This window comes from Nelusetta ayraudi, unplaced genomic scaffold (assembly GCF_046127955.1).
Source record: "Nelusetta ayraudi isolate G7.1 ecotype Tasmania unplaced genomic scaffold, CSIRO-AGI_Nayr_v1 ptg000048l, whole genome shotgun sequence".
NCBI classification, from domain to species: Eukaryota; Metazoa; Chordata; class Actinopteri; order Tetraodontiformes; family Monacanthidae; genus Nelusetta; species Nelusetta ayraudi.
In genome coordinates, this window is record NW_027466098.1 from 15376085 (window position 1) to 15401227 (window position 25143).

At 44.2% G+C, this 25143-nt stretch overlaps 3 protein-coding genes across 7 annotated transcripts; 1 reads left to right on the forward strand and 2 right to left on the reverse strand.

Annotated features, from left to right (window-relative positions):
- The first annotated feature begins 227 nt into the window (after window positions 1-227).
- On the forward strand, window positions 228-11857 carry rasgrp4 (RAS guanyl releasing protein 4). Of its 5 annotated transcripts, none has more exons than XM_076036647.1 (18): window positions 228-428; window positions 573-731; window positions 4821-4963; window positions 6293-6404; window positions 6627-6689; window positions 6771-6902; window positions 7028-7169; window positions 7415-7588; window positions 7708-7824; window positions 8285-8560; window positions 8648-8728; window positions 9038-9142; window positions 9263-9372; window positions 9492-9642; window positions 9730-9766; window positions 9930-10061; window positions 10175-10377; window positions 10481-11857. In XM_076036647.1, exons 2-18 carry the CDS (start codon window positions 715-717, stop codon window positions 10571-10573), a joined length of 2088 nt encoding a protein of 695 aa, XP_075892762.1. In that variant the 5' UTR covers window positions 228-428; window positions 573-714; the 3' UTR covers window positions 10574-11857. The 5 variants fall into 5 exon arrangements, with proteins under 5 accessions (XP_075892762.1, XP_075892763.1, XP_075892761.1 ...); XM_076036646.1 differs by having other exon boundaries at window positions 230-428; window positions 516-731; window positions 10498-11857; XM_076036644.1 differs by having other exon boundaries at window positions 230-428; window positions 10498-11857.
- Window positions 11262-21579, reverse strand: hnrnpul1 (heterogeneous nuclear ribonucleoprotein U-like 1). Its single transcript, XM_076036643.1, has 16 exons — window positions 21429-21579; window positions 20656-20905; window positions 19806-20303; window positions 19390-19606; window positions 19172-19245; window positions 18080-18219; window positions 17799-17898; window positions 17587-17699; window positions 17200-17466; window positions 16527-16649; window positions 16125-16253; window positions 14284-14452; window positions 13150-13437; window positions 12739-12890; window positions 12351-12635; window positions 11262-12246 (listed from the first exon to the last, which is right to left on the reverse strand). Exons 2-16 carry the CDS (start codon window positions 20873-20875, stop codon window positions 12130-12132), a joined length of 2892 nt encoding a protein of 963 aa, XP_075892758.1. The 5' UTR covers window positions 20876-20905; window positions 21429-21579; the 3' UTR covers window positions 11262-12129.
- A 721-nt stretch (window positions 21580-22300) lies between these two features.
- On the reverse strand, window positions 22301-24260 carry opa3 (outer mitochondrial membrane lipid metabolism regulator OPA3). Its single transcript, XM_076036651.1, has 2 exons — window positions 24099-24260; window positions 22301-23323 (listed from the first exon to the last, which is right to left on the reverse strand). Exons 1-2 carry the CDS (start codon window positions 24238-24240, stop codon window positions 22995-22997), a joined length of 471 nt encoding a protein of 156 aa, XP_075892766.1. The 5' UTR covers window positions 24241-24260; the 3' UTR covers window positions 22301-22994.
- Between the last annotated feature and the right edge of the window lie 883 nt (window positions 24261-25143).

Here is a 25143-nt window from a genome sequence, read left to right on the forward strand (position 1 = left end):
TCACTGTCTTGGTTCATCTTTTCGATTTTGCATATGTATTCAGCAAAAAATTTTCCCCCTCTCATTCTGCCATGCTCACTGTCACTCCCCCCCCCCCCCCCCTTCTCTCTCTCTCTCTCTCTCTCTCTTTTCTCTCTGTCCCTGAAGCTCAACCTCTTAGTAGCTCTCCTTCCCCCTCCCCCTCGTGCCTCCCCCCCTGCAGACACACAAACACACACAGCCGCACACACAGACACACAGAAACTGATGTGAGTTCCCCTATCTGTCAGAGCCAGTTCCTCCATTTAAGATGCTGACTTGTTTGCGCTGAGCAGGACAAGTGGAAGACTTTCAGCTCCGCGCAGACGCTTGTTGTTTTTTGTTTTTTTTCTCCTCTGGCGACTCTGCTCTTCCTGCAGGTGCTTCATAGACATCCCCGGACAAACAGAGTGAGTGGGAGCTTAAGTGACACGCATTGACAAGCAGTTGGTGCGGCGCTGTGCGGTGTGGAATCCAGCTCTGGTGTCTGTTGGTAGGTAGGTGGATGCTCCTGGGCGCCGTCAGCTCTCCATCCTGTGCTTTCTGCTGTCCAGGGGCAAAGACGCAGACGGAGGACAACTGAAGGGGTTGTAGAGGGGGGGAGCAGGGGTCAAGCATGGAGCTCTAGGGACACGCTCAGATGCCTGCACGGACAGCCAGTGACGGAGGAGCGCCGCCGAGGAGAAGAAGTCTGCGATGAACAAGACCAAGAGGTAAGGGCTGCGTCAAAAGCGAGAAACTGGTGCACTTAGACCCACTGGCGGGCTGGTTTCTGATGCGAGGAGCACTTTTCAAGTTATTTGTCAGCAACAGCAGCAAATGCTTGCCGCGCGGCGCCGAAGTGTGAATCTTGAGGTTATGAGACACAGTGTGGTTTGTGCAAAAGGGCTCTCAACTTGTAGACGAAAGGAGGGTGTATCTTCTTTCTTTCTCTCTCTCGCTTTGCCGTGTGGGTTCGTCTGCCGTTGGTTTGAAAAGTGTGGCTGAAATGGGGAGAGGCTGCAGGTTAACTTTGCAGAAAAGGTTTTAGACATACGTGTGAGCGCACACAACACACACAAACACAGACAGCCAGCCAGTTGCTCACTCTTAATGTGTTTGACCCGCATACCGCTGTGGAATATCAACATCTCAGATTATGTGTGTGTACTGCACACAAGCAAACCTTGACATTCAACAGTTTTGTCTGCCCGTGCTGCCCGTGTTCACCTTTCTACTCAAAGGCAAAGTCTGTGTTTTGTGTCCTCTCTGGTTATTTTATTAATGTGAAAGATCAGTGTTGAAGCCGAAGCGTAAAGCATCCAATCTATCAGGGGATTTAAAGACATCTACAAAAAAATCTATTCATGAGCACTGATACGAGGCATATCGTTCCGCTGTTCTTCAAGCTATTTTGAGATAAAAACAAAACAAAACAAAAAAACAGTTGTGTAGGCCTCTAATGAGTTGACTGATATGAAACAGTTTGAGTCATTTGTCTCAAAATGAATGTATTCATCTGCAATCTGCATGTGTGTTGAGTTTCACATAGGTGCACCTCAGGGATTTACTCTTGCTCATCTAGTTTTTGCAATGTATACTTTCCATTGGCCCGCCATTCAAGGGGTCCTTGTGTGCTACCGCTGGCAAATTGAGTTTGTCCTTCGAACGGCATGCACTTTACTGTCCAAGCAGGTTGACACATTAACAGAAACACTTTTATGCAAGCAACCGAGTTGAACCCAAGTTGCTCAAATGTTCGTTTCTATCCTTGTGCTCATTGGTGATACAGACAATAACTGTTTTGAAATTACTCTTTCAAAATACTGTCCCACACTGACATACTGTATTGCCTGTTAAGCCACAGTTTGTCCATAATGAGAGGGATAACATGACAATGATGTTGGATCAAACTGAGCAGGTCCTGAACAGGGTGGATGTAGTGACGAGGTAATCTAAGAACAGTAGTGACAATTACAGCCCCAGACCATCAGTTGTGAGTATTGCTCAACGGCAAGCTCGCTTTTTTTTTAACCACCATCTTTGCAACGTCAGCACAACATACATCTCTATGAATCACTTTTGACTGCCCACACAAAACTGGTTTAATTGACAATATTCTCATTCACGAGTAGCCATACGTGGTATACAGTCATTTGCATTCATATCCTAAAATGTAGAGTTACTTATATGAAAGTAGACTGAATTTATTTAATTTCAGTGCATTGTTCTCTCGCCTGAACAAAATGTAGTAAATGCAAAGGAGCCCATTTGGTGCAATGGATCCCCTTGGGGATGGAACCTCCAGTCTTTAGTCAGTGGAAAGCATAATGCAATATTTCGGCTCTGTTTTGTGTACACATGAACAAGTAATATTCTTATGAACATGCTTTTTGTTTGAAAGTTTAAAGTCCCAGTGATTGTCACATCCTAAAGGACACGAAATTTGTCTTCTGCATTTGACCCATCCACTGAGGGAGCTGTGGGCAGCAGCGGTACTGCGCCTGGGAATCATTGGGCGATTTCTTTCAGAAACTCTCATAGATGGACAGATCTCCGAAGTCCCGCTTTGACTTGTGTGTGCTTCAGCCAGAGAGAAGAAACACTGTTCTGTGGGCCAAGACACTTTAGGCGTCTTTCAGGCAGAATGTTAAACATATAGTTATGGATATGACACGCAAAGCTTTTGAAACTTCTGATCGTTCATACAGTGACATGATTGTTGGAGCAGACGGATGAATGAGCGGCTCAGTGCTGAGCTGACGCATCCTCTGGATGCAGACGGCACAAGAATGCAGGTTGTGAGAGGGAGGAGAGGGAGGAGAGGGAGAGGGAGCAGCTCACAAACAAGGCCTTCAAAGGGTCCTGGCTTCAATTAATCAATTAAGGAAAGAAAGAGAGGAATTTGCATATCCCCTGCTAGTGTGAGAGCGAGGGAGAGGGAGAAAAGGGGAGGGTGGAACTTGATCGGTAGCCAGGAGTCTTGACACGGATGGGAAAGGGAGTGCGGGGGGAATTTCCAAAAGAAAAGAAAGAAAAGCCGAAGCTGAGTTTTTCCTGAATGGGCTGAAAGCAGCAAGCATGACGGGAAGAGGAAACAGCGGGCGAAGACGTCGCCGGCGGTGGCGGTGCGGAAGCTCTTGCCGATATGAAATAATTGATGTGATGGATGCAAGACTGAGCAAGTCAGGTGTTCCCACCAGAGCGCCGTGAGCAGACAGGGGGTATGATTGTGCCGTCGTTGTGCTCGAGTGGCTCAAATTTGCACGAGGGTCCAGCTCACGTTGCCTGTTGTTTACCCCCCTTTTGTCCCCTGAGGTCGGCTGCGTGCATCACACAGTGCAAGAAAAAAGGGTGTCTGCCGAGCTGTGCATCCCCAGCTCGCTCGTCTGAGGGAATTTCCCTGCGAGACGTCATAACATCGCAGCGTTTCCCCACCTCTGCTGTTTCTACAAGCATGTGCATGATTGCCACAGCAGTCAGAGCGGCATTTTGTCAGAGAGAGACGGCCCTTGAAAGGGCACTGTGAGAAACAGATTTTTTTTCCCCCCTCTCAGTCCCACAGCAATGGACTGTGGGATTTGTAGTTTTTTTTTTATATCTGGGGTAACAGGATGCAGGAGGATGTTGTGTTTTGTTTCTGTTTTTTTCATTATTATTATTATTATTGATTTCAAATCTGGTTGTCCTGATTTGTGTGAAAACATTTCTTCCATACCTGTGAGGAAGTGTCTCAGAGTCTCACTGTACGTGCTGCTCTTCTGCAACCAGCCGTGTGTGTGCAGGCGCCTGTGTTTGTTTAGATCGTGATTGGTCAGAGGAAATGAGCCGCAGACGCACACACACACACACACACACACACACACACACACACACACACACAAGAGAAGAGGATTTAGATCTGGTCATTCAGAGAAACTGTCACCGGTTCTCTGAACTCAAAGCGGTTCTGGGAATATCATCACTGTGACCACGTCACACAGAGAGGCGGCCTCACAGCGTGCACACTGTTTACCTGCCGGTGGATTCGCGGGGACAGAATCCCTTCCTCACCCAAATGTGCATGCAAAACAGAAGTGCACATATTTTATTCAATTTTAAAAGGGAAGAAAAAAAGAAACTTGCGCGCTTGTTGTGAAACACAGCGTGAAGTTACTAAACTGCCCGCCTGATCTGGAAAGGCGGCAGATCATTAACTGCATCATAAGAATATGTGTGTTAATCCGTCATGCACGTAAACACCCCTGAAATGTAGCAAGCAATCGCATTGCAAAATTTGAAATTTCATTTTTTTGGTCTGTCCAGCTGTGTTGATTAGAGCAACCCCACTTATCTGCATTTGCAGGTGTCTCAAGAGGTTTCTCAAGTGCAGTCATAATCAATAAATAAATGTCGTCCCCTTGAGTTGCAGTGAACAGAGCAAAGCGATTGGTGGACTTTGAAGGGGGAGTTGCAATTAATGATGGGAAACTTAGTAAATTGGGGGCAAATTTTACTTTTTTTATTTTCAGTTCTCCACCTGGTTTCCATCAGAACTAAGAAGGTGCACAGCCGCCTTAACTACGCTCAATATATCCAGCCAGCTCCTGTTTGAGAGACTGCTGATGACTACCATGGATGTTTGCAGCTGCTCTGAAAGCATCCGCTGGTTTAGAAACGTGTAGCGTCACAGCCTTTATCAGATGCGGGTGGCTGCGTTTCCTCAGACGCTGACCTGCTCTGCGCCTCGCTGCGACTCATATCTCAGCTACTTGTACGTCTGTTTCTCTCACAGTCTTCATTTCTTTCTTCTGTCTGTGTCTCCCCCTCTCCCACGCTCTCAGGAAGTCCAAGCTGGTCCAGCGTCGAAGGAATACATGTCCCAGTGCGCAGGACATCAACAGGGCCCTGCAGAGCCCCAGCTCTGCCTCCAGTGCCAGCGCCGCCAGCCTGGATGAGCTCATACAGCGCTGCCTGAACTGCTTCGGTCAGTCTCTCCCCCCCTCCCCCACGTGTCCCCAGAGTTTGTCATGTGTCTTTGCTCTTTTATCGCAACCAGGTTATATAAATGAGGGACGGGGGAGAGCGAAAAAAGGGGGCGATCCGGGGTGAGGGAAAGTGGGAGCGAGGAGTGCAGGGGCGGAGGGGGGGACAAAGGGGCGGCCTCATACAATCAAGCTTTGTTCTGCTGCGCTGCGGAGGCCAACTCACTGTTCCCAGCTAGTGTGAAACCATACAAATGTCCCCTCTCTGCCTCACAGCAGTGTCGCTCCATTCATCTGCCACTTCATCCCAATCACTGAAAATATGTGTGCGCGCCCACGAAGCAAACTCATTTGTTTGTCGTTGATATGAAAAGTATTAATGTTGTGGTTTTGGTTTTTGTAATGATACAATAATGAGATTTGTCGTTGTTATTGTTCTTGTTTTGTCTGGAGTTTGTTTTGCCCAAAAAGGCAGATAACAATCGCGACACAATGCGTCCACCATGATTAACCAGGCCAAAAAGGCACCTCGCGCTGCGCTGCCTTCACACCGCCAGCGTGGTTTCTTACCACACACAGCTCGAAGAAAATGGAAACTTCCTTTACTGATCGTTTGCTTCAAGACTGTACAGGCCCAATGAATAATACACGCGCGCATGTCCACGAGAGGCGGCGAAAAGCGTGCACGTCAAACCTGCGTTATTCGGCTGTTTAGTCACTAAGTGCTCTCTCACCGGGCGGGAAATTGGGGCCAGGAAACGGTGCAGACCCAGCAGTAGGTATTATGTCATGACATTTCCTCCGAAGTGAAAAGATGCACGCGGAACTGACTCGACTAAACATGGCAAGTGGCAGATGAGGAAAGCAAAAAAAAAAAAAAAAAGCACATGATTTATAAAATAAAATATAAAAGCAATGGTGCTATTCTTTTTGAATTTACTGAGGCTGAGGGGGAATTGCTTTATTTTCTTTATGTAAACTTTATTTTCAATTGCCTAAAAGAAGATAGAATGTTGTCCATTTGTAACTGTTTGTTAACTGCATGCTAACTGCACAGCAGAGTCTAGTTATTTTGTTTACAATGCAACACAAACAAGTATATGTTGCTATTCATTGTTATTGCAAGTTGTAGAGAAATTTCTAATAAAACTCTCATTTCAGTCAAACTGCATCCTTTTAGGGTGTCGACACACAAACCAAACACCTGTAAGAAAACATGTAGTTTAGTAAAATAATAATAATGATAATATTTAAACCCTGACAAATCAAATACAAAATACACACTTTGACTGCCAACTGCCTTTAACCCAGCCTGTGTCTGTGCCCTGCAGATTCAGACGGGAAGCTCTCTACTCACAAAGGCTCCCAGCTGGTCCACATGACCCTGATGATGCACAGCTGGGTGGTGCCGTCTCAGATGTTTGCCCAGAAACTTCTCACCCTATATCCTCAAGAGACTCCCCGCGCAGGACTCTGCTACCCACAATCCACTTGCTCGCTATCACATGCCCCCGCTCATTTAATCAGATCAGGAGACTGCCCGGGCTTTGTCGCACACTGCTTGTCCACTAAGCAGATCTCAAGTATTTACACACACGGTGTTGACGCTGTAACGAGCCACGATAACACAACTTGTTAAGATCCTTGACTCTCAGCCCCTCCCACTTATAAGGATTGTCCACCTGACAAGCGGGAAGTGAAACGGGCCCAGATCTGCCACCTCATCAGGTGAGTAGATACTTCCCACTGATGTGGAGTCACAACCCTGGATGGTAAACGTGTGTTGTGTACATTTTTCCGTGCGCCAAGGCAGTGGATCAGCCAGTTGCCAGCCGTCTTAGAGGCCAATCCCCTGCTGGAGCAGACCATGGGCGACCTGTGGGCACTGGTGCGGTCAGAGGGAGAGGAGACGCACTCGCAACTCATCGACACTTCCTGTTTGTAAGTAGTGATTTTTGGTTTTGGTTCGCGTTCATGCTTGAGAGGAGTAGTGCTTTGCATAGACGTGTTTATCAATGCGTAAATATTCCTGCAAGCTACTGACCTTGCGTTGCTCTCTTTCCCAGGAGCCCCCACGGGAACATGTACCAGGCGCCGTCGCCCTCCGTGAAGAAGAGGAAGGTCTCGCTGATCTTCGATCACATGGAGCCCCACGAGATGGCCGAGCACCTCAGCTACCTGGAGTTCAAGAACTTCTGCAATGTTTCAGTGAGTCCCACGAGTGAACCTCAGTGTCACGTAGCTGCAATACTTCACCTCCTGATGAAAACAAACGTGATGGTAATGATACTATCAGGAGTTTCGATATTGCTTTATCGCACAACTTCGAAGAGGTGGCAGAGGGTTTTCAGTTCAGGGGCCTTTGTAAACATCTTTGGGGTTAAATGACGTGACAGATGAATCTGGTCAGCGTCACTACAACTACTTCCCGTTACTCTCTGTGATGGCCTCAGTTCCTGGACTACCGCAGCTACGTGGTGCATGGCTCGGTGAGGGACAACCCGGCTCTGGAGCGCTCCGTTATGATGTGCAACGGCGTCTCCCAATGGGTGCAGCTGATGATCCTCAGCAGACACACGGCCCAGCAGAGAGCGCAGGTCTTCACCAAGTTCATCCACGTGGCTCAGGTGCACACCCCAATACCTGGCACTCAAAAAGGAATAGGAAGAGTTTTTTTTTTTTTCCGACTGGTTGGCGTGCGTGAATCTGATTTTTCATGCAGTTCAACCTTCCTTCTGCCCCGTAGAAACTTCGAGCTCTGCAAAACTTTAACACTCTAATGGCAGTGACCGGCGGGCTCTGTCACAGCTCCATCTCCCGACTGAAGGACACCTCCAACCTGCTGCCCCCTGACGTCACTAAGGTAATTTGGACTGTAAAACAATTGGTTAAAAGTCAGCTAACTGAATTGCCTTCATAGTGTCGCTTGTAAAGGTAATGCTCAGCTCCGCGGTCTAGTGGTAGGTTGTGGGTTCAATCCCTGGCCGGGACATACTGAAGACTGTAAAAATGGTACCCATGGTACCCACCTCACTTCTTAGCACTCAAATTTCGCTTCCTTGGGTATGTGACAATCACTGAGACTTTAAGAAATTAATCAGATTAATCCTATCTATGAGATGGTAAAACTTCTGAGTGTTGAGTGGTAGATATCTGGAAAGTGTCTGGATGGTACAACAGCGTACACATGCAGAGTAACATTGTGAACCACATGTTCTCTTTTTCTGTTAATGACTGGTATTCTTGGGTTTTTAGTCAAACCTCTCTGCAGACCGACAGAGATTAACCCATGACTTCATTTCCTTCACTTCTCCCCTTTCAAGGCCCTGAGCGAGATGACCGAGCTGCTCTCGTCCCGCAGCAACTACAGCAACTACCGCCGGGTCTACAGCGAGTGCGGCGGCTTCAAGGTGCCCATCCTGGGCGTCCACCTGAAGGACCTGATCTCGCTCAACGAGGCGCTGCCCGACTACGTCAACGAGGACAAGATCAACCTGAGTAAGCTGCAGCATCTCTACAGCAACATCAACGAGCTGCTGGCCATCCACAGCTGCACGCCGGCCTTTGAGACTAACAAGGACCTTCTGCATCTGCTAACGGTAGGCACAGATCAAATGGGCTGCTCAAAAAAGGCGCTACGTACAGTTGTTGTTTTTTCTTTACTAACACTCTTCTGAACACAACAGCTTTCTCTGGACTTGTACTACACCGAAGACGAGATATATGAACTTTCTTACACCAAGGAACCAAAGAACCCCAAGATCCAGGTCAGTAGAGTTGCACACTCCCCTGTCTGACTGACGTCACACCGGCTTCTGTCACTTTTCTAACCTCTTTCCACTCGGGGAAGGACACTTATCTCGCCTCTGTGGGCGTAACTTTTTCAGCACAAAAGCACAGAGTCGAGTGTTGAAATACATCAGAATCAGCCACATCAAAGGGCAGCACGTTAGGGAAGCGCGTGGCGGTGGGTGGGCGTGCGTGCGTGCTGCTTTTTGTGTGTTTGCGCATGTTTTTCCTGTTTTTCACAAAGTCATGACTTTTTTCGTGCGAACGCTTCACCCGCCGCTCTGCAGCCAGTAGCTCAAGTCAAACCACCGGTGGTCGCAGAGTGGGGTTCAGGGGTCACACCCAGACACGACCCGGACACCATATCCAAGCACGTCAAACAGATGGTGGATGTGAGTACTGTTGTGACTCTGCAACTACAAGAACGCCCCTTTCACTTCCTTCTTGGTCGACGGGCTAAAGCAGAACTAAGACAACCCACTACTCTCCTCTCTCGCTGTTGCCCCCTGTAGTCCATCATGAAAAACTACGACCACAATCAGGATGGCTACATCTCACTGGGGGAATTTGAGGAAATAGCGGCCAACTTCCCCTTCTCCTTCTGTACTCACGAAACTGACAGGTGGGTGAGAGGAAACACGTACCTCTTTAAAGTGTCGCGCACATGCGAGCCGTCGCCTTGTTGACATCCCCCACCCCCCCGTGGCTCGCTTCTCTACCTCTGATGTTGTACTTTGCTAGGGAGGGACAAATCAGCCGTGAAGAAATCACCTCTTACTTCATCAGGGGAATGTCGATATGTGCCAAGCTAGGCTACATCTTCGATGACGCACATAACTTCCATGAAACTACGTACAAACGCCCAACGTTCTGTTACACCTGTGGAGGATTTGTAAGTACCTGGGTATTTTTTTTCTCTTTATAAAGAAGCTCCATTAAAATTTCGTCATAACACTTAACTTTTTTTGCCCATGTGTAGCTGTGGGGAGTCATCAAGCAGGGCTATCACTGCAAGGGTGAGATCAGTTCCCTGTAAATATATCCTCTATCCAAAATTTGCCGGGTTTATTGTTATGATGCCACACGCTGCGTAAAACGTTGGAATAGACCAAAGACCTTGAACTGCCCTTTGAATTGCTCAGATTGTGTCAAGTCTGACTCAACCTCCCCCTCTCTTAGACTGTGGGATAAACTGTCACCGGCACTGCAGAGATCAGGTGGGAAGAGAGTGTCAGAAGAAGCACAAAAACATGACTGGCTCCTGCCCGTGCACTCCAGCCTCGGATTCGAGAACCAAGGCCAACAGCTTGGGTGCGTCCACAAAGTATATATATATATAAATATATATATATATATTTTTTTTAAATTGTGCGTTTATAAAAACAGGCTTGAACCGTGACACTGATCTCTTTGTGCCCTGACAGGTTCGGAGGAGGAGACCTTTGTTTTCCCCCAAAGTAACGACACAGAAAACAACAAGGGGACCCCCGTTTTCAAAAACAACTTGTGCGATTCTCCTCTGTCTGACCGCTCCACACAGACGGACCCCGGAGTGTGGACGCCTGAAAAGAAGGAGAAGAGAGGGAGCTACCGCAACTGCCTTGTCCGCGCTTCTCCGGAGAGAAAGGTAAAAGCTGAGGTGTTCAGACACGAGAGCGTCGCTTCTTCCTGATGCAAAAACTAACCCTTTTTCACAGCCATCTTTTCAGATATCTTAAATGATAAACTAGCCTTTCCTGCATTACAGGTCAACACGCTGCCGCAGAGAGCCCGAGGATGCTCCATGCCCGGTTCCTTTTTGCAAGAGAAGATGGAGGAGCTGAATCTATACAAAGACAAGAGCCGGGAGCCGGACTGAGCAGCGAACCCGGAGCCGCGGTTCATTTCCTCCACACGGACAAACAATCCTGCACTGTGTTTTCTGGCAGCGCTGAGCCTCACAGGTGTCGAACTGATCACATTCACTCACAGGCCACCGACAGACTGCAGCCAGCTGTACATGGACTGCCTCAAATTTCAAGTATGGCCTTGACAATTTTTTGTTTTTGGTCATACTTCCCAGTTTGACCTTTTGGATATATGTTATCTTCACACATCGCTGTTCTGATTGAAAAGGTGCCTTGCGTCTACGGTGCTATTTTATACAATTCACAAGGACACTTATGGTGGGACATGTTGGTTTATCTGAAGAAGAAGAAGAAAAAAAAGGAAGGTGGGGAATTAACACTAACCTCAAAGTCTGTTTAACTGTTGCTCTGGATCCTATGTGAACTTTAGCAGCTTGGAAAGATTTATCAGCCAGCACCTATAATGGAAAGTTTATTTCCTGTCCCGACAATATGTGTTGTCTCGAAAGTTGTCAGCACTGCACTGGAACCATATGTATGAGTTGAGATTGTTGTTACTTTTAGCTAAATGCTTTTATTCCAACCTTTGTCCTTTATTCACAATGTTGTTCTCAATTATTGGAAAATGTGTACCGTTTGACTAAAAAACAAACAAACAAGGGTATTAAAATTTCCTGGTGTATACAACTGCATTTATTGTATAAAGACAAAAACACAACTTGTATAACAGGTCAATCATAATTCAAGTAGAAAAAAATGGGTTTGACAACAGGATTTAACTACTGAACTCGCAACACCAATCACAAAGGGATAAAAAACAGCACATATAACTAATAGTGGCAAAATTATCTTCCCAATCAAAGCCAGGATAAATACTACAATAGCAACACATAAAAAAAAAAATGTTCCATGTTTGAAATCTAGCTGGAGTAAATCAAATGTGCTCACTTGGTTACAGAAGAAAATAAGCGTAAAGGAAAAAGAACAAGGTTGTGAAGGTAAAAAGCATGCTTTACTTTTTGTCAAGCATCTCAAACAGGCGTAATTTATTCAGGCTTCGCATCTTTTCCTGTCTCCTTAATTTTTCTGACTACGCGACCTAGAAACATACCGGCACCTCTTCAAACTGTAGCACATGTGGACGTCCACATTTAATGCATAATAGATGACATTCATTAAATGTTCTGTAACCTATCGTCTACCGCCTCACGGTCACCGCGCAGGATAAGACTTCATTCCATTAAAAGAAAATAATAATAATCATAAATGAAAAGACATTAAGCTGTATAGTTAATTGTGTACAATGACTCATCCAACAATCCATTATCTAAAAAGCCACTTATCCTTTTGCAGGGTCGAGGGGGGGAGGCTGAGGCCGATCCCAGCTACAGGCTACTGTGTTATAACCAGACAGTGACAGTTATTGTGAGGGACTGTACAAAAAAAAAAGAAGAAAAAAAATACCCAACAACTTGCTGCAGAGGTCAGAGTGTTTGGGGACATAGGTGGATGCAGGTAGAGAAGCAGGGAGACTACTGGGAGCCAGAGGAGGATCCTTGGCTGCCCTGTCCAGGGTAGCTGCCGTACTGGCTGTAATACTGGTTCCACTGGTTCTGGTTCTGGTAGTACTGCTGCCACTGCTGCGCATACTGGTACATGACAGCAAGCAAAAACAAAGACAAAGGAAGCGCACAATGAGGAACCGGGCAATCAGTCACTTCGTGTGTTGCGTATTTCTCGTTTCGTGGCTCACCTGCTGATATTGCTGGTTGTAGCTCTGTTGCTGCTGCTGCTGCTGTGGCTGTTGTTGCGGCGGTGGCTGCTGCTGCTGCTGCTGTTGCTGTTGCTGCTGCTGCTGCTGCGCGGGCGGCTGCTGCTGCTGCTGCTGGTGATGGTTGTAGGACTGACCCGAGGCGGGCGCCTGGCTGTAGCTGTGGCTGTAGCCCTGGTTGTAGCTTGGGTACTGGCTGTAGTTGCCATAGTAATTCTGGTTGTAGTTCCCTTGGTTGTACCCTTGGCTGTAGTTCTGGCTGTAGCCCTGGAGGGGCAAAAAGCAACAAAAAACAAACAATTATTACCATGATATTCCAATAAATGTATTCTATGCCTCCTGCTATCAATAAATGAGTGGCTTTACACACCTGGTTGTATCCTCCCTTGTATCCTCCCGGAGGCGGCCGATTGTAGCTGCCCCCAGATGGCTGGTTGCGGCTGTATCCACTGCGCGAGTCAGGGCCTGAATCCCTGTAGTTGCTGCCCCACCGGTTCTGGCTATAGCCACCACGATTGTAGCCTATCACATCAATAAAAGTATTGCAATTAGAACAGCAAATAAGTCACAGAGGCTGTAATTCACTCATCACTGCTGTAAAGTATGCATTTACCTAAGTGAACTATCACTTTACGAAACAGTTCACAGTTAGGACAAATTATAAACTTGCTTTTTTTCCAATCAAAGCATTATTTTTTTCTTTTAAATAATAAATCAGTTTTTTTTCCTTTAAAAAACAAAACAAAACAATGATTAGCAGATGTAACATTTCATTGGTCACCTCCTCTGTAGCCGCTCCCTCCATCTCCACTGCGGCTCTGGTAGCCACCTCGTGGTCCATCACGATTGTCGTAACGCTGGTAGCCGCCACCGCCACCGCCACCGCCTCCGCCGCCGCCGCGGCCCCGGAAACCACCCTGCCTGTTGTCAAAGCGTTTCTCTGGGGGCGGGCCGGCCTTGCGGCCCTCCTCGTTGTACTGCTTCAGGAGACTCTCGGCCTCTTCGCGCTGCACCTCCTCAAAGGTCACGTCCTCCAGGAAGTCGCAAACCTCAGGGAAAGTAAAGTTGGCTTGGAGAGCGACAGAGTTGACCGCGGGGGAGGGAGAGGGGGGGCATTCCATCCATCAAGAGTCGGATGGGAAGAGAGAGACAGGGAGAAAAGAGGGGCGGGGGGTGCGTAGTGAAGACCAGAGCAGTCACACCACCGGAGGACAAAAAAAAAACATTATCACTACCACACAGAGGCATTAGGAAATCACTAAGAAATCAAATGCAGATAGATGGTGGCTTATGGCAGGGTATAAGGAACAAACATCACCTCCAGGGAAAGGTGGAGGAAAAATTTGTTTAAGCAGACAACAGGGGGGGGGGGGGGGGGAGATCAGTAGAGGTGGGAGGAGGGGGAGGGGAAATCAAAGGACAACTACGAGGTCGGTGAGAGGAAAAACCAGCACTGCAAACCAAGTACAGCTGGTGTAACTCTGTTACACGCCAACTTCCAAAAACTTCAGCACGTGACTGCTTGTAAGTGAGCTATTTGGAAACATCCTTTTGCAAGGAAGCAAATTGTGTAAAATTAGCTGTAACATTACATTACTAAGACCTCAACGAGGCCCCGACTCTCAGTTTGCAGTGCATTAGAAGAAGGCTGTATGGCAGGTGGCCAATAGAAGGCAAAAAAAAGGAAGAATCAAATTTAAGTGGACTGTTTTAAAAATAAAAATGTCCAAGTCTGAAATCTGGTCAAAGCCTATGATGTGTGGGAGGGGAGGGGCAGAAGGGAGGGGGGCGGGGGGGAGAATGGGGGGATAGGGGCGTCTTCCAAGTTTGATTTTAGAGACAACATACAGAAAAGTAAAAAAAAAAAAAAAAAGTAGATCTGGTGTTTTATTTGTTGTTTCCACAGCATTCCTACCTTTCATTTCTAAAACAGCATGATCGGGCACATCCTTCCCCTGCTCATTGGTTTGCTTTAATGTTCGTTCTTTTAAATCCTCGTCCGTGGGACAAATTACAATAGCCTTGCGTTGAAAACCTTCAAAAGGACGCATTTTTCGTCTCCTTGCTGATCCATATACATTTGTCTAGCAATGGTGACAAGAAAGAAGTAGAAGCTTGTTTGTTATTGTTTACTTGTAAAAGGCTTCCCACTGGAACCCTGCAATAATGAAGTGAGAGAGGTTTGGCTCGGTGGTCAGTCTAGGCTTTAACTGGGGGTCTAATTGCCTCTCATCACCCCACAGGTCCTACCTGGACATCCGTGCAGCCAGGTGCCCTATGACTGCTGGGAAAGGTTTAGTACGGACGCAGAGGGACCCCACAAACATCAGCCTGACTACGTCGTACAAGTGCGTTCTGACTGATTAACATATGTCCACTTTGAAAACAGACAAGTATATAGCAACATCTAGCATGTATCTCAACACGACAAATCATTTTCCACAATATACAACTTATTGGCTGCTTTAATATTTTAAAAAATTTGATTTTGTTGCACTATTACTACTTAGTCTAGCTTTACATTAGGACATTAATTGAAAAACCATTTTCTAAGAAAATAGCTAGCATTACACTTTTTTTTAAAGATATATACACATATACATTTAAATAAAAAGTTTAATAGCTCCCAAATGTAGAAACTGCACAAGGTTTGTTTAAGACAAATTTAAAAATTCAGATCTACATATTTGAAGGATTATAAAAGGGAGGCAAATTCTGAGTTACTCAGTTATTTCACGTTTGTTCAACATAAATTTACAATTATCCATGTAATGACTCAACAGCAGCCAAACAATACAAAATTTTAGCTACATTGCAGCCAAGCCTGATGACACAAACAGTGACCTGTTGGTTCAACGAGGACCAACAGGTCGGAAATACAACCTGATTCTCCAGTGTTCCCCTTCCTGTCAGTAAGAGCTGATGATGTATTTTACCTCATTTCTGACACAAACTACAAAATACTGCAAATTAACAATCAACAAATAAATTTTTCCTTGCGGTTTTAAACCATAAATCCTCTTAATCTTCAGTCACTCGTTCTCACCTCCTCGCACATGGTTTTCACAATGACTGTCTGATCTAAAGGGTCCCTCCACACCTACCTGGACTTACCTCTCCATCACCTGGAGTCCAGTCCCACTCCAGACAACAGACAGACACATATCACCTACCTGCGCATACTCACAGCATCCATAGGCAAGTCAGTCAACCATAAGACCCACCTACCTGTTATTCACCGAGCACAAGGACCTGAAAATCTAAAACTGTTAGTTCGCTACTTACCTTCAGGGTCAATTCATTACAAAAACACACTCTAACGTTCCGTGTATCTCGCTTATAAATAGCTTTTAAACAAGCTAGCAACACTGACTTATTACATTAGCAACAGAAGGTGTTTTTCTTACTCACCAGCCAGAGCTTACTTGTTTCTCAACATCTTTACAAAGTCACGGTTTACTTGTACATTGTCAAAAATCCACAAGACACACAGTACTGTATTATGACATAAGAGATAGCAAGTGCAAATGTGCTGCGATGAGAAAATAACTGTCACTTAGTGAAATCATTAAGCATCTTTCTGTTACAGTACATAAAAGGCAAGTGACAAGAGGGTTGATCAATGCTTCTTCTATTCTATAATACACAGAGCGCCCTGAAAGATAAATAGATAGTCCATTAGAGAGAGTGATCACAGGGGCACATTGACTGACTGTGGCGAGAATCTCGGCAGAGTGTGCTTCGGGGGGGCAGTACCTGATCGAGGATGTAGTTGCGTCTCTTGCGTGCAGCGATCTCGATCAGACGGTTCAGACACTGGGTGGCCTGCTGAATCAGAACATCCCAGCGGCCGGCGTAGTTCTTCTGCCGACGGAGACCCATCACCTGGAAATTGAAAAGAGTAAAACGCACACAATAGAAAGGTCAACGTAGCAATTCTGATAAATTCTCAGAAAAAACAAAAGTTTTTTTTTTTGCAGCTGCTCGGGTTCATCCACAATAATAATAATTAAAAAAAAAAAGTTTGGTTTATGATTCTCAATTTGTGTCCATGTGTCAATAAACTCTTTCCCCCAAAGGAGTCAATACAATGGGCTCACGTCACCATGTATTAAAAAAAATATATTCAGAATCTAATCAAGCGCCTCCCAGACCAACCTTCATCTTGTCCATGATGGCGTTGGTGCCCAAGATGTTGTACTTCTTCTCAGGGTTGCTTTGTGCGTACTTTAAGGCCCAGGTGGTCTTTCCACAGGCAGGAAGGCCGACCATCATCAAGATCTGTCACAAGTAAGGAGGGGGGCGGGGTGCAGGTTTTGTTTTACTTCTAATTTATAATCAGTTTTTTCTGAATGTCATCTTAATTGCTTAATGTAGATATAATTAAGATTTAAATATTTATTCAATAAGATATAATTCAATATAATTAAAATCTTAATTAGATATAATTACAATTTAAATATTTATTCAATAAGGTGTACGTAGATTACCAGTCAAAAGTTTGGACACACCTTCTCATACAATGTTATTTAATATTTACAACTTTCTACACTGCAGATAGAAACTGAAAAAAATCAAATATATGAGCAAGATAAATGGAATAATGCAACGAAGAAGAAAAACCTTAAATAACTCTAAATAAGGTTTTTATGAGAGGAGGCTATTTTGAAGTGTGTGCTTGTGCAGTTTTGATGCCTTCAGTGAGAAACTGCAATGTCAATAGTCATGAGAATGAAAGAAAAGACATTAAATTCATGGGGTGTGAATATTGTTCTGGGCAACCAATCCCACAGCTGCCAATCATCTATGGGAGCGACCAGCTCAGTCCTACCTCGCATTCAGACTTGTTGGCTGGCCCCTTGGTGCCTCTGACTTTGTCCTCCATGGCAACGTCATGAATGAAGGTGTATCCCTCTGGTGGCGGAAAGAATGGCTGCGGCTTCTGTCCAAAGTTGAACTCGACGGCGCAGTTCTTCACCAGGACGTGTGGGAAGAGAGCGCGGCCTGCCAGCGCATCCTTGGTTGTGCGGAAAGCAACGCCGAGCGGCACGCCGTTCTTTGAGAAGCCCATCTCCACCTCCTCGCCGCTGTCAAAGTTCTGTGCGGGCAAAACAGCGCGGGGAGGCATTAACGCTTTGAGATGCAAAGCAGGATGATGAATCAACTTTTATTCTTTTGTGATGCAATAAATGACAGCGTTGACGTTGCGTGCACTTACGATGTAGCAGCCGATGACGTCGTTTTCCCCAAACCTCTCGCCAAAATCTGCAAACTTGCAGTTTTCAGATTTCTTTCCTGTTCCTCCATAGCCAAAGGAGAAAGGCTCTTCACCTACAGATGACAAACACACAAAGAATAAATCATCTTCGCCACCACACTCGCGAGCTGCAAAGTCTAATTTGTACCCAAAAGTGATATTTTTCCACTTACCAAGCTGAGTGCTACTGTGGTTGATGGACCATCCAATTCTGACCACGTGGGGATCTGGTTCACTGCTGGGAAGATGCTTCACTGGAATCTCTTCAGAAATCTACAGATAATGGAAAATGGGTGACCAGGGGAGAAAGGAGAGGTGAAGAAATGTAAAATGGCAATAATGTACAAAATAGGATTTTTTTTATTTTTTATTGTTGGTCTATGTTGTGACGCCTTAATTATGTGAAGTCAAAATAAATGACAACAGACGTAGACGTGATCTCAATCTCAAGTACCTTCATTTCATAGCACACACGGCCGCTGGTAACGCCGTGTGATGCTCGTGCTCCAGACCAGAGGTAAGCAAATCCCTCGATGGTCAGCGGATAACCACTGTATCGGTTCCTGGACACTTTGAAGTGCAGGTCACAATTGTCTGGAAAACAACATATTGGAATTGTTTAATAAAAGTCCAAACAATTGATGTCAACATGAGAAGAGTAAAATAAAACCTCAACTAATGGGTTCACTCCTTAAAAAGAAAGCATAAATTACAGTTACAAAGAAGCCAACGCGCCTTGTCTTTGGTGCGCGCGCAAACACACACTTCTCTGAACATATTTTCACAAAATAAAAGGTTTGGCAGGGCACTTAAGATTCCAGCACCGCATGTTTGAGCAGGCTGGGTTAGCAACATTATCACACAGCAAATTTGAAGTGTTCCCATGTGTGCCAACGCCTTTGGTTTGGTTGCTTAGTTCTTTCAGTTTTCGGATTGTCAATTACAGTTAGTGAAAATTTCAAGTTGCCATCTGTTTTTTGTTTTTTTAAACCCGTAAATTACAAACAGTTTATAAGCAACTCATAATAAAAAAAAAGCTCCTTTTCGGCATGGAACAGCTGCTATTGATATGATTATAAAGTGGATTTTTTTTTTTTTTTTGCTTGTTTGTTTTACATGCTGGCAACAGATACGCTGTCTTTTTGAGCCATGCAGCTGCCTGCACTCAACTCAATGCAAATTCACATTTCAGCTGTCTCATTCAGCTGCGCCTCAGTGGGCTGCTGTCATGACATTCAGCAACACACACAGACACACACGTGCACACAGACACACACACCACTTTTGCAGGCCTGACCGAGTTGCAGCTAACGCAACAAATCATTTTCCCAGAAGGTTTGCAATTCATTCCAAATGCAAAAGTTCTGACATTAAGATCTCCCTGTGACTTCAAAAGAAGTGGAATATAGACACACCTTTAAACAAGGAAGGTGCCTCATTGACATTATAGTTGGAACAGGGTGGAAACCCAACCCATGAGCAGGTTTGAACATTCTAACAAAATACTTTGTAAGACCACAGTGTGTCACTTTGGTCTTCTACTTACATGTATCAATTGTAACAAGGGTGTCGTCTATGTCCTCTTCTTCATCTTCAGCAGGAGGCTGTGGTGTTCGAGATCTGTAGAACAGCAGAAGATCATTAGTTTACAGCAACATGAGGACAGACCAGTCAACAGGTGTTTCAAATCAACTTGTATCTCATATAATATCCTGTGAAACAACCCTGATAAGGACTCTTATATAATAAGGCCTGAGCACTCACCTCTTTTCCTCACGGTGCTCATAGTAGCCGTAGCTCCTATTTTCTTCATAGGGTCTCTTTCGGCTGTAGTTCCCACCTTTATCGCCTTCCATTTTGACTTGTTCGGCTCGAGCGGTGCCGTCTTGCCCCTGTTGGTGTTCTGCCCCTTGATTATCATCTTGTTTGACACTGACAGGCTCGGGGACAGGTTCTTCTGTTTTGATCTCAACTTTGACATCTAGAATTTTTTTTTTTTTTTTAATAAATAAATAAATAAATGAAAAAGCACAAGTATTACTGAGTTGTGGTTCTTAAAATTATTCCAAAAAAACAAATAAAAAATCTGATTCTGACCGCAAAGTCAAACGTTAGTGATTGCCAAGTCATTCAAATCCACTGCACTAAAATACTACTGCAGAACTAGCATACATACATACCTTGTTTCACCTCTGGCACAGTTGTAGGCCGGGCCTCTTCCTCAGCCATCTGAGTTCCAAATTCCATTTCGGATTTATATATGTCAACATCTGCTGTAAAGTCCTGTGCGCTGTCAGCCAAGACTGGCGTAGGCTGACTGTCAGCGATGGGCTCACATTCTGCTTCAGCCTCGGCTTCAACCTCAGCCTCAGCCTCGGCCTCGGCTTCAACCTCAGCCTCGGCTTCAACCTCAGCCTCAGCCTCGGCTTCGGCTTCAGCTTCAGCCACAGCTTCAGCCTCAGCTTCGGCCTCAGCCTCCTCTTCCTCATAGTACCCTCCAGAATCTCTACCCTCATCTTCCTCTGGTGGGACCTCACCATCACCATCGCCTAGGCCTTGATCTTCTTCCTCTTCTTCTGCAGCTGCTTCTTCCTCCTCCTCTTCTTCCTCCTCCTCTTCTACTTCATCTCCTTCAGCCACCCCTTCACCATCTCCATTGCCATTATCCTCTGGAAATTCTGCATATAAAGAGATTTTTCTTAATCACTTTTTTTGATGTTTCAAGTTTACTGCATTGCTGTCTTTCATTTTTTTCATACATGTAGCAATTTGGGGAAGTTTACTTGAACAAATCAAAATAGGAACGTTTTTGCAAAAATGCTCAAAACCAAATGATGACTTACAGATTGCTAAAGGAAAAATAATGGAATAACTCATAAAATAAAAATAAGCACGTACTACTTATCAGGACTGTTGAAGACAAAAGTCTCAACATAAAAGTAGTCCATCAACTGGAGAAAATGAGCACGTATGTAAATAAATACGATGTTTCGTTGTCATTTATTATTATTAATAATTTTTTTTTTTTACCTTGCTGGTCTTCGAAATCCTCATCTTCGTTGTCTTGTGCATCCTCACAGAAGTCATCCTGAGGCGCTCTCTGTGCCGGGTTATCCGACTCCGCTTCAGACTCCAGAGCGGCTTTTAACCTCTCCACCAGGTCTGCCTTCAGGCCTTTGGCGTCCAGGCCGCGGCGCTGGAGCTCCTCTTTTAGTTCGTTTACTTTCAGTTTCTTAACGTCAACGCTCATTGTGTTTGAGATGTTGTTTGCCTTCTTTTGCTAAAACAAAACAAAACAAAACAGAAATGCGACAGTTAACGGCAAAGTGTGGAAGAAAACGATCACCCGTTTTACAACCGCACTCATCAGTTGTGGCAGCGGTGTCCCGCTCCCGAACTGGCTACATTGGATTAGCATGCAAGCTACTGCAGGAACGCCGCGTCAACCAGCATTGGACGTTTTTTGTTTTGTTTTGTGTTTTTTTTAACTACAACTGCAAAATAAAACGTTTCCTGGCGTTGTAAGCGGAGTCGAGTGTACTTTACAAAAGGAACACGCGACTTGTAGATTATTTAACGTTGAAGTCCAACTACGTGACCAACGGCGGCAACCTTCTTAGCCTCCTAGCCTAGCCTAATGCTAGCTATGGTACCGACAACCGCCAAGGTACAAGTACCTATAAAGATAAGAGAAGCCAGCAAGTTTAAAGTTATACCTCGTGAAAACCTTTCAGTCAATGCATTGTTTGCTTTTTGTAATCTTTGCCGACGCAAAATACGATTAAAATAGTGTTTAGGCCTACCTTCTCTCACGCGAGTTGCGCGGGTCAGATCGTGATAGAAGATGAAGAGACAATCACTACTGCCCTCTAGCGCTGATAGGAAAAAATGAAACGGAAGTTCATGGGACTTGCTCACATTCTGAGCGTTATTTGTATTCTTTCATTTTACCCACACTATTATGTGGTGGTATTTTCAAATAGATGCAGTCATTTGTACCATTGAAACGTGATAAATGAATAGTATGTAACAAAAATGCAACATTAACTGTTACTCATCGACCTGCTCGCCGCTCAAAAAACGGAAGTGATGCAATGTTTTTAATGTATGAATGATGGGAAGTGAAGTCCTATGAAGCCCGCCTTATTCCGGCAGTTTACAATGACCCTATTTACATTCGAAGCAAAACGGACTTTGAATGTTTGAAAACTTTTGAAAGACTAAATTTTACTTTTGTGTTTGTTTCACGTTATGTTCATGATGCAGCTCGTCATATAATGAGGCCATTTGAGCAAGGTGTCTTACCGACGTCGTTGATTAACTTGGCTCAAGGCAATAGCACTCAGAAAAGGGTATTTTTAAAAATAAAAAAAATAAACCAAGGTATCCTAGTCTTGTGTGTACAGCAGTGGTTCTCAAACTTTCTCTGTCACGCCCCACCTTGGAGGAAGACAATTTTTTATGGCTAGAAGCCCCAAATTTGACGTGGCTTTGTCTTGAGGAATCCCGATGAACCTGCAAGTGGTCCCATGTCTTTAAAAATAAGTAAGTAAATATTAAAAAAAATAAATAAATAAATAAAAGGGGCGAACAATGCAAAGTGCAAGTGAGTATAATTTAAATACAACAAAAGCGACCTGCAAAACCAAAAGAAAAAAGGACACTGAGGAAGACGTAAATAGTTCACAATTTACTTGCATGAAATGATGTACAAATTGAAGAAATTCTCCCAGCAGTCTGATTAATTTCCGTCATTAGCAGCACATCATTATCCTACACCAATGTTTGAGTTGCTTTGACATCTTGCATTTGTATTGCAAAAAATAATATAACACATGATTGAAGTGAAACTGTAGTAATACAGACTATTCAAAATAAAGCAATAATTCAGCCAGATGTTTATTTTGTCAAATTACTGCTCCTAATGTGCTATCAGGTGAGCTGGGGAAAAGGACTGAGGCAGAGGACACTGAAGGTAATTAGTGCCAAAATACATGTTCTTCCCACCAGTTAAATAGATCTAATAATGTATCTTCAGAAAAAAAAAAAGAGTCATATTGTTAGAATCTATGAACACTAAACTCTTCATTGCCCTCTGCTGTTTATTTTGTGTAGTCATTATTAACCTTACATGCAAGATCAACAATAGAATCACACTATGAATATCATAGCAATCATTTTCAGAGCTATCGCTCAATACATGAGCTAATGATGCACCCCAAACAGCAGTACACAGATATGCTTATGTCCATCTCAGACTCATAATTTTGACAGGCTGTATTTATGGCAGTGCCATGGCTGTGCACTCTCGTTGCTTCACACAGAGACCAGGTAAGAGGAGCACAAGCTAAAGAAAAGCATCAATTTAATCATTTGTTCTTGGGGACAGGAATGGATACCAGTTGCCTGTTCAATTCTCTCAACTGAGCATCTATAGTCTCTGTGGTTAGTTCCAGCTCTGCAATTTGAGTCTGTAGGCCCGTGATGGTCGCATTCAATTCTTCTTCTTTCCGGCGAGAGTTGGTGCTCTGCCTGCTGTACTCCAGCAACATACATCCGCCACCAATGAAGAAAATGATTGCCTCTCCAAGCAATTCTGCACCCAGCTCCGCAGCCAAATCCTCATTCAGAGGTTTAATGGTGGAACCTCGAAAGCCCATGATCCGCATCTTTGTTCTCATTTCAATCCAGTGGTAAACTGCAAAAGATGTGTGCACAATTTAACAATGTATCCAGACAATATCCTGACAATAAATACAGATTTGGAAATAGTCTAACCTAAAAAAAACAAGTTCAACATTTTACAGCCGCATTAGTGGCCACATTAGTTCAAAATTAGTTAATTCCATATTGTTTTGATGTTTTGTTGGTACAGTATGTATATTCCAATTTATGTAATGTTGTTCATATAGAATACAAAAAGCGGTAAAATACTACAATAATTTGCACATTTCGCCAGCGTAATAATACAAGAGATTAAGTTGCGATCAAATACTATGAAAGTCACTGATAATAACATAAACGTAACGACAGTAAAATAAGAAAACGGAAGGCAAATCAAATCTGAAGGTGCGTAACGTTTTCAAAGTGGTAATAGAATGCCGCGCAATCCACTGACAGTTAGAAATATAGTGTGAATAAAATCTACGCAATACTTTTACTGAACTATATTAATATTATTGTGAAGAAATTATTTCCAACGTAGATGGTCTTTAATTTCTGTCCGAAAACGAGTTCACACAGGTTTATTAGCAAAGGCTATACCGTTCATGACAAACAAGCCCCACCCTCTCTTTCATTTTCAAGCTCCAATTGGTCAGGCTAGCAGTCAGCGGGTTGATGATTCGGTAATGACTCAAGCAATCCCACTCTGATTGGTTGTTGTGGATCTTTCCCCCGTTTCCGCTTTCCCCACCACTGTTTGACACTGAACGCTTAGCGGTCATCGTTAGCTGCTGTCAGTTGGTGCTTACGTTGAGCTGGTGGTAGGCAGACGTAGGTCTTGAAGAACTCGCTTTTCCGGGCTCCCGCTTTGATTCGGTTGGCGACAGGCTTGCTCATTTGCCGTACTCCGAGGTACAGAAGCTTAGCGATGGGAAAGGCACCGACGACCATCTTGGCGGAAACGCTTGACACTGTAGGGCGGGGCCAGTTGAGGTTCTGCGATGACGTCAAGTGATTGACACAATCCTTCGCGTGCCTTTCACCGTGAGAACGTAATAATAAAGCCAAAGTGGCTATCATTTTGGAATAAGAGCCAAGTCGCCGTGGTTTTTGTTTGTTTGTTTTTTTGTCTTTAATGAATTTTAAATTATAATTTATAATATATTTGATAAGGCTTTGCAATCATTTAAAAATAAAAATAAGTAGGTTACAGCGCAGTCATTAATAATAATTTGTTTTCAACATGATTATCACAACAGGGTTTAGATAATATGAACAACCCACTCCCCTCTTTTTCTTTTCCTTTCTTTTTTTCACGGATCCTGATTATGAAAACACGACATCACAAGACAAGGTTAATTGTATCTTTAATTATATTTTGTGTCAAATTATTCTACGCATTGTACTCTTTTGTAATCAGTTGAATTTAAAACCTAATTAAAAAAAAATAACTTAAAAAAAAATCACGATAATATAAGCGAGAGATGTGATGGCACTAAACCGGACTGTCCTGGTTAACTAATGTTAGAGTTGATAGTATTGTTCCCCCCCAAAAAAAGACTCAACTGTGATCGTATGTGCTAAAAATGCGTTTTAGCATTGTTATTATTACTACATGTAATCGTCATTAAAAAAAAAAAAAAAAAAAAAAAAAACGTCATAAAAATGTAACAAACTTTCAATTTCAATTCAAATAAACTCGCAAACCCAACCCCCTGTAAACCTCTAACTTTTTAAAACATGATTAGCAGGACAGCTTATGACACACTCAGCTCAGCTCTGTTTCTTCCCCGCATGCAAAACATGTCATTTCACCGGCGTGCGGCGCACAGGTAAAGAACCTGTTCCGGCCAG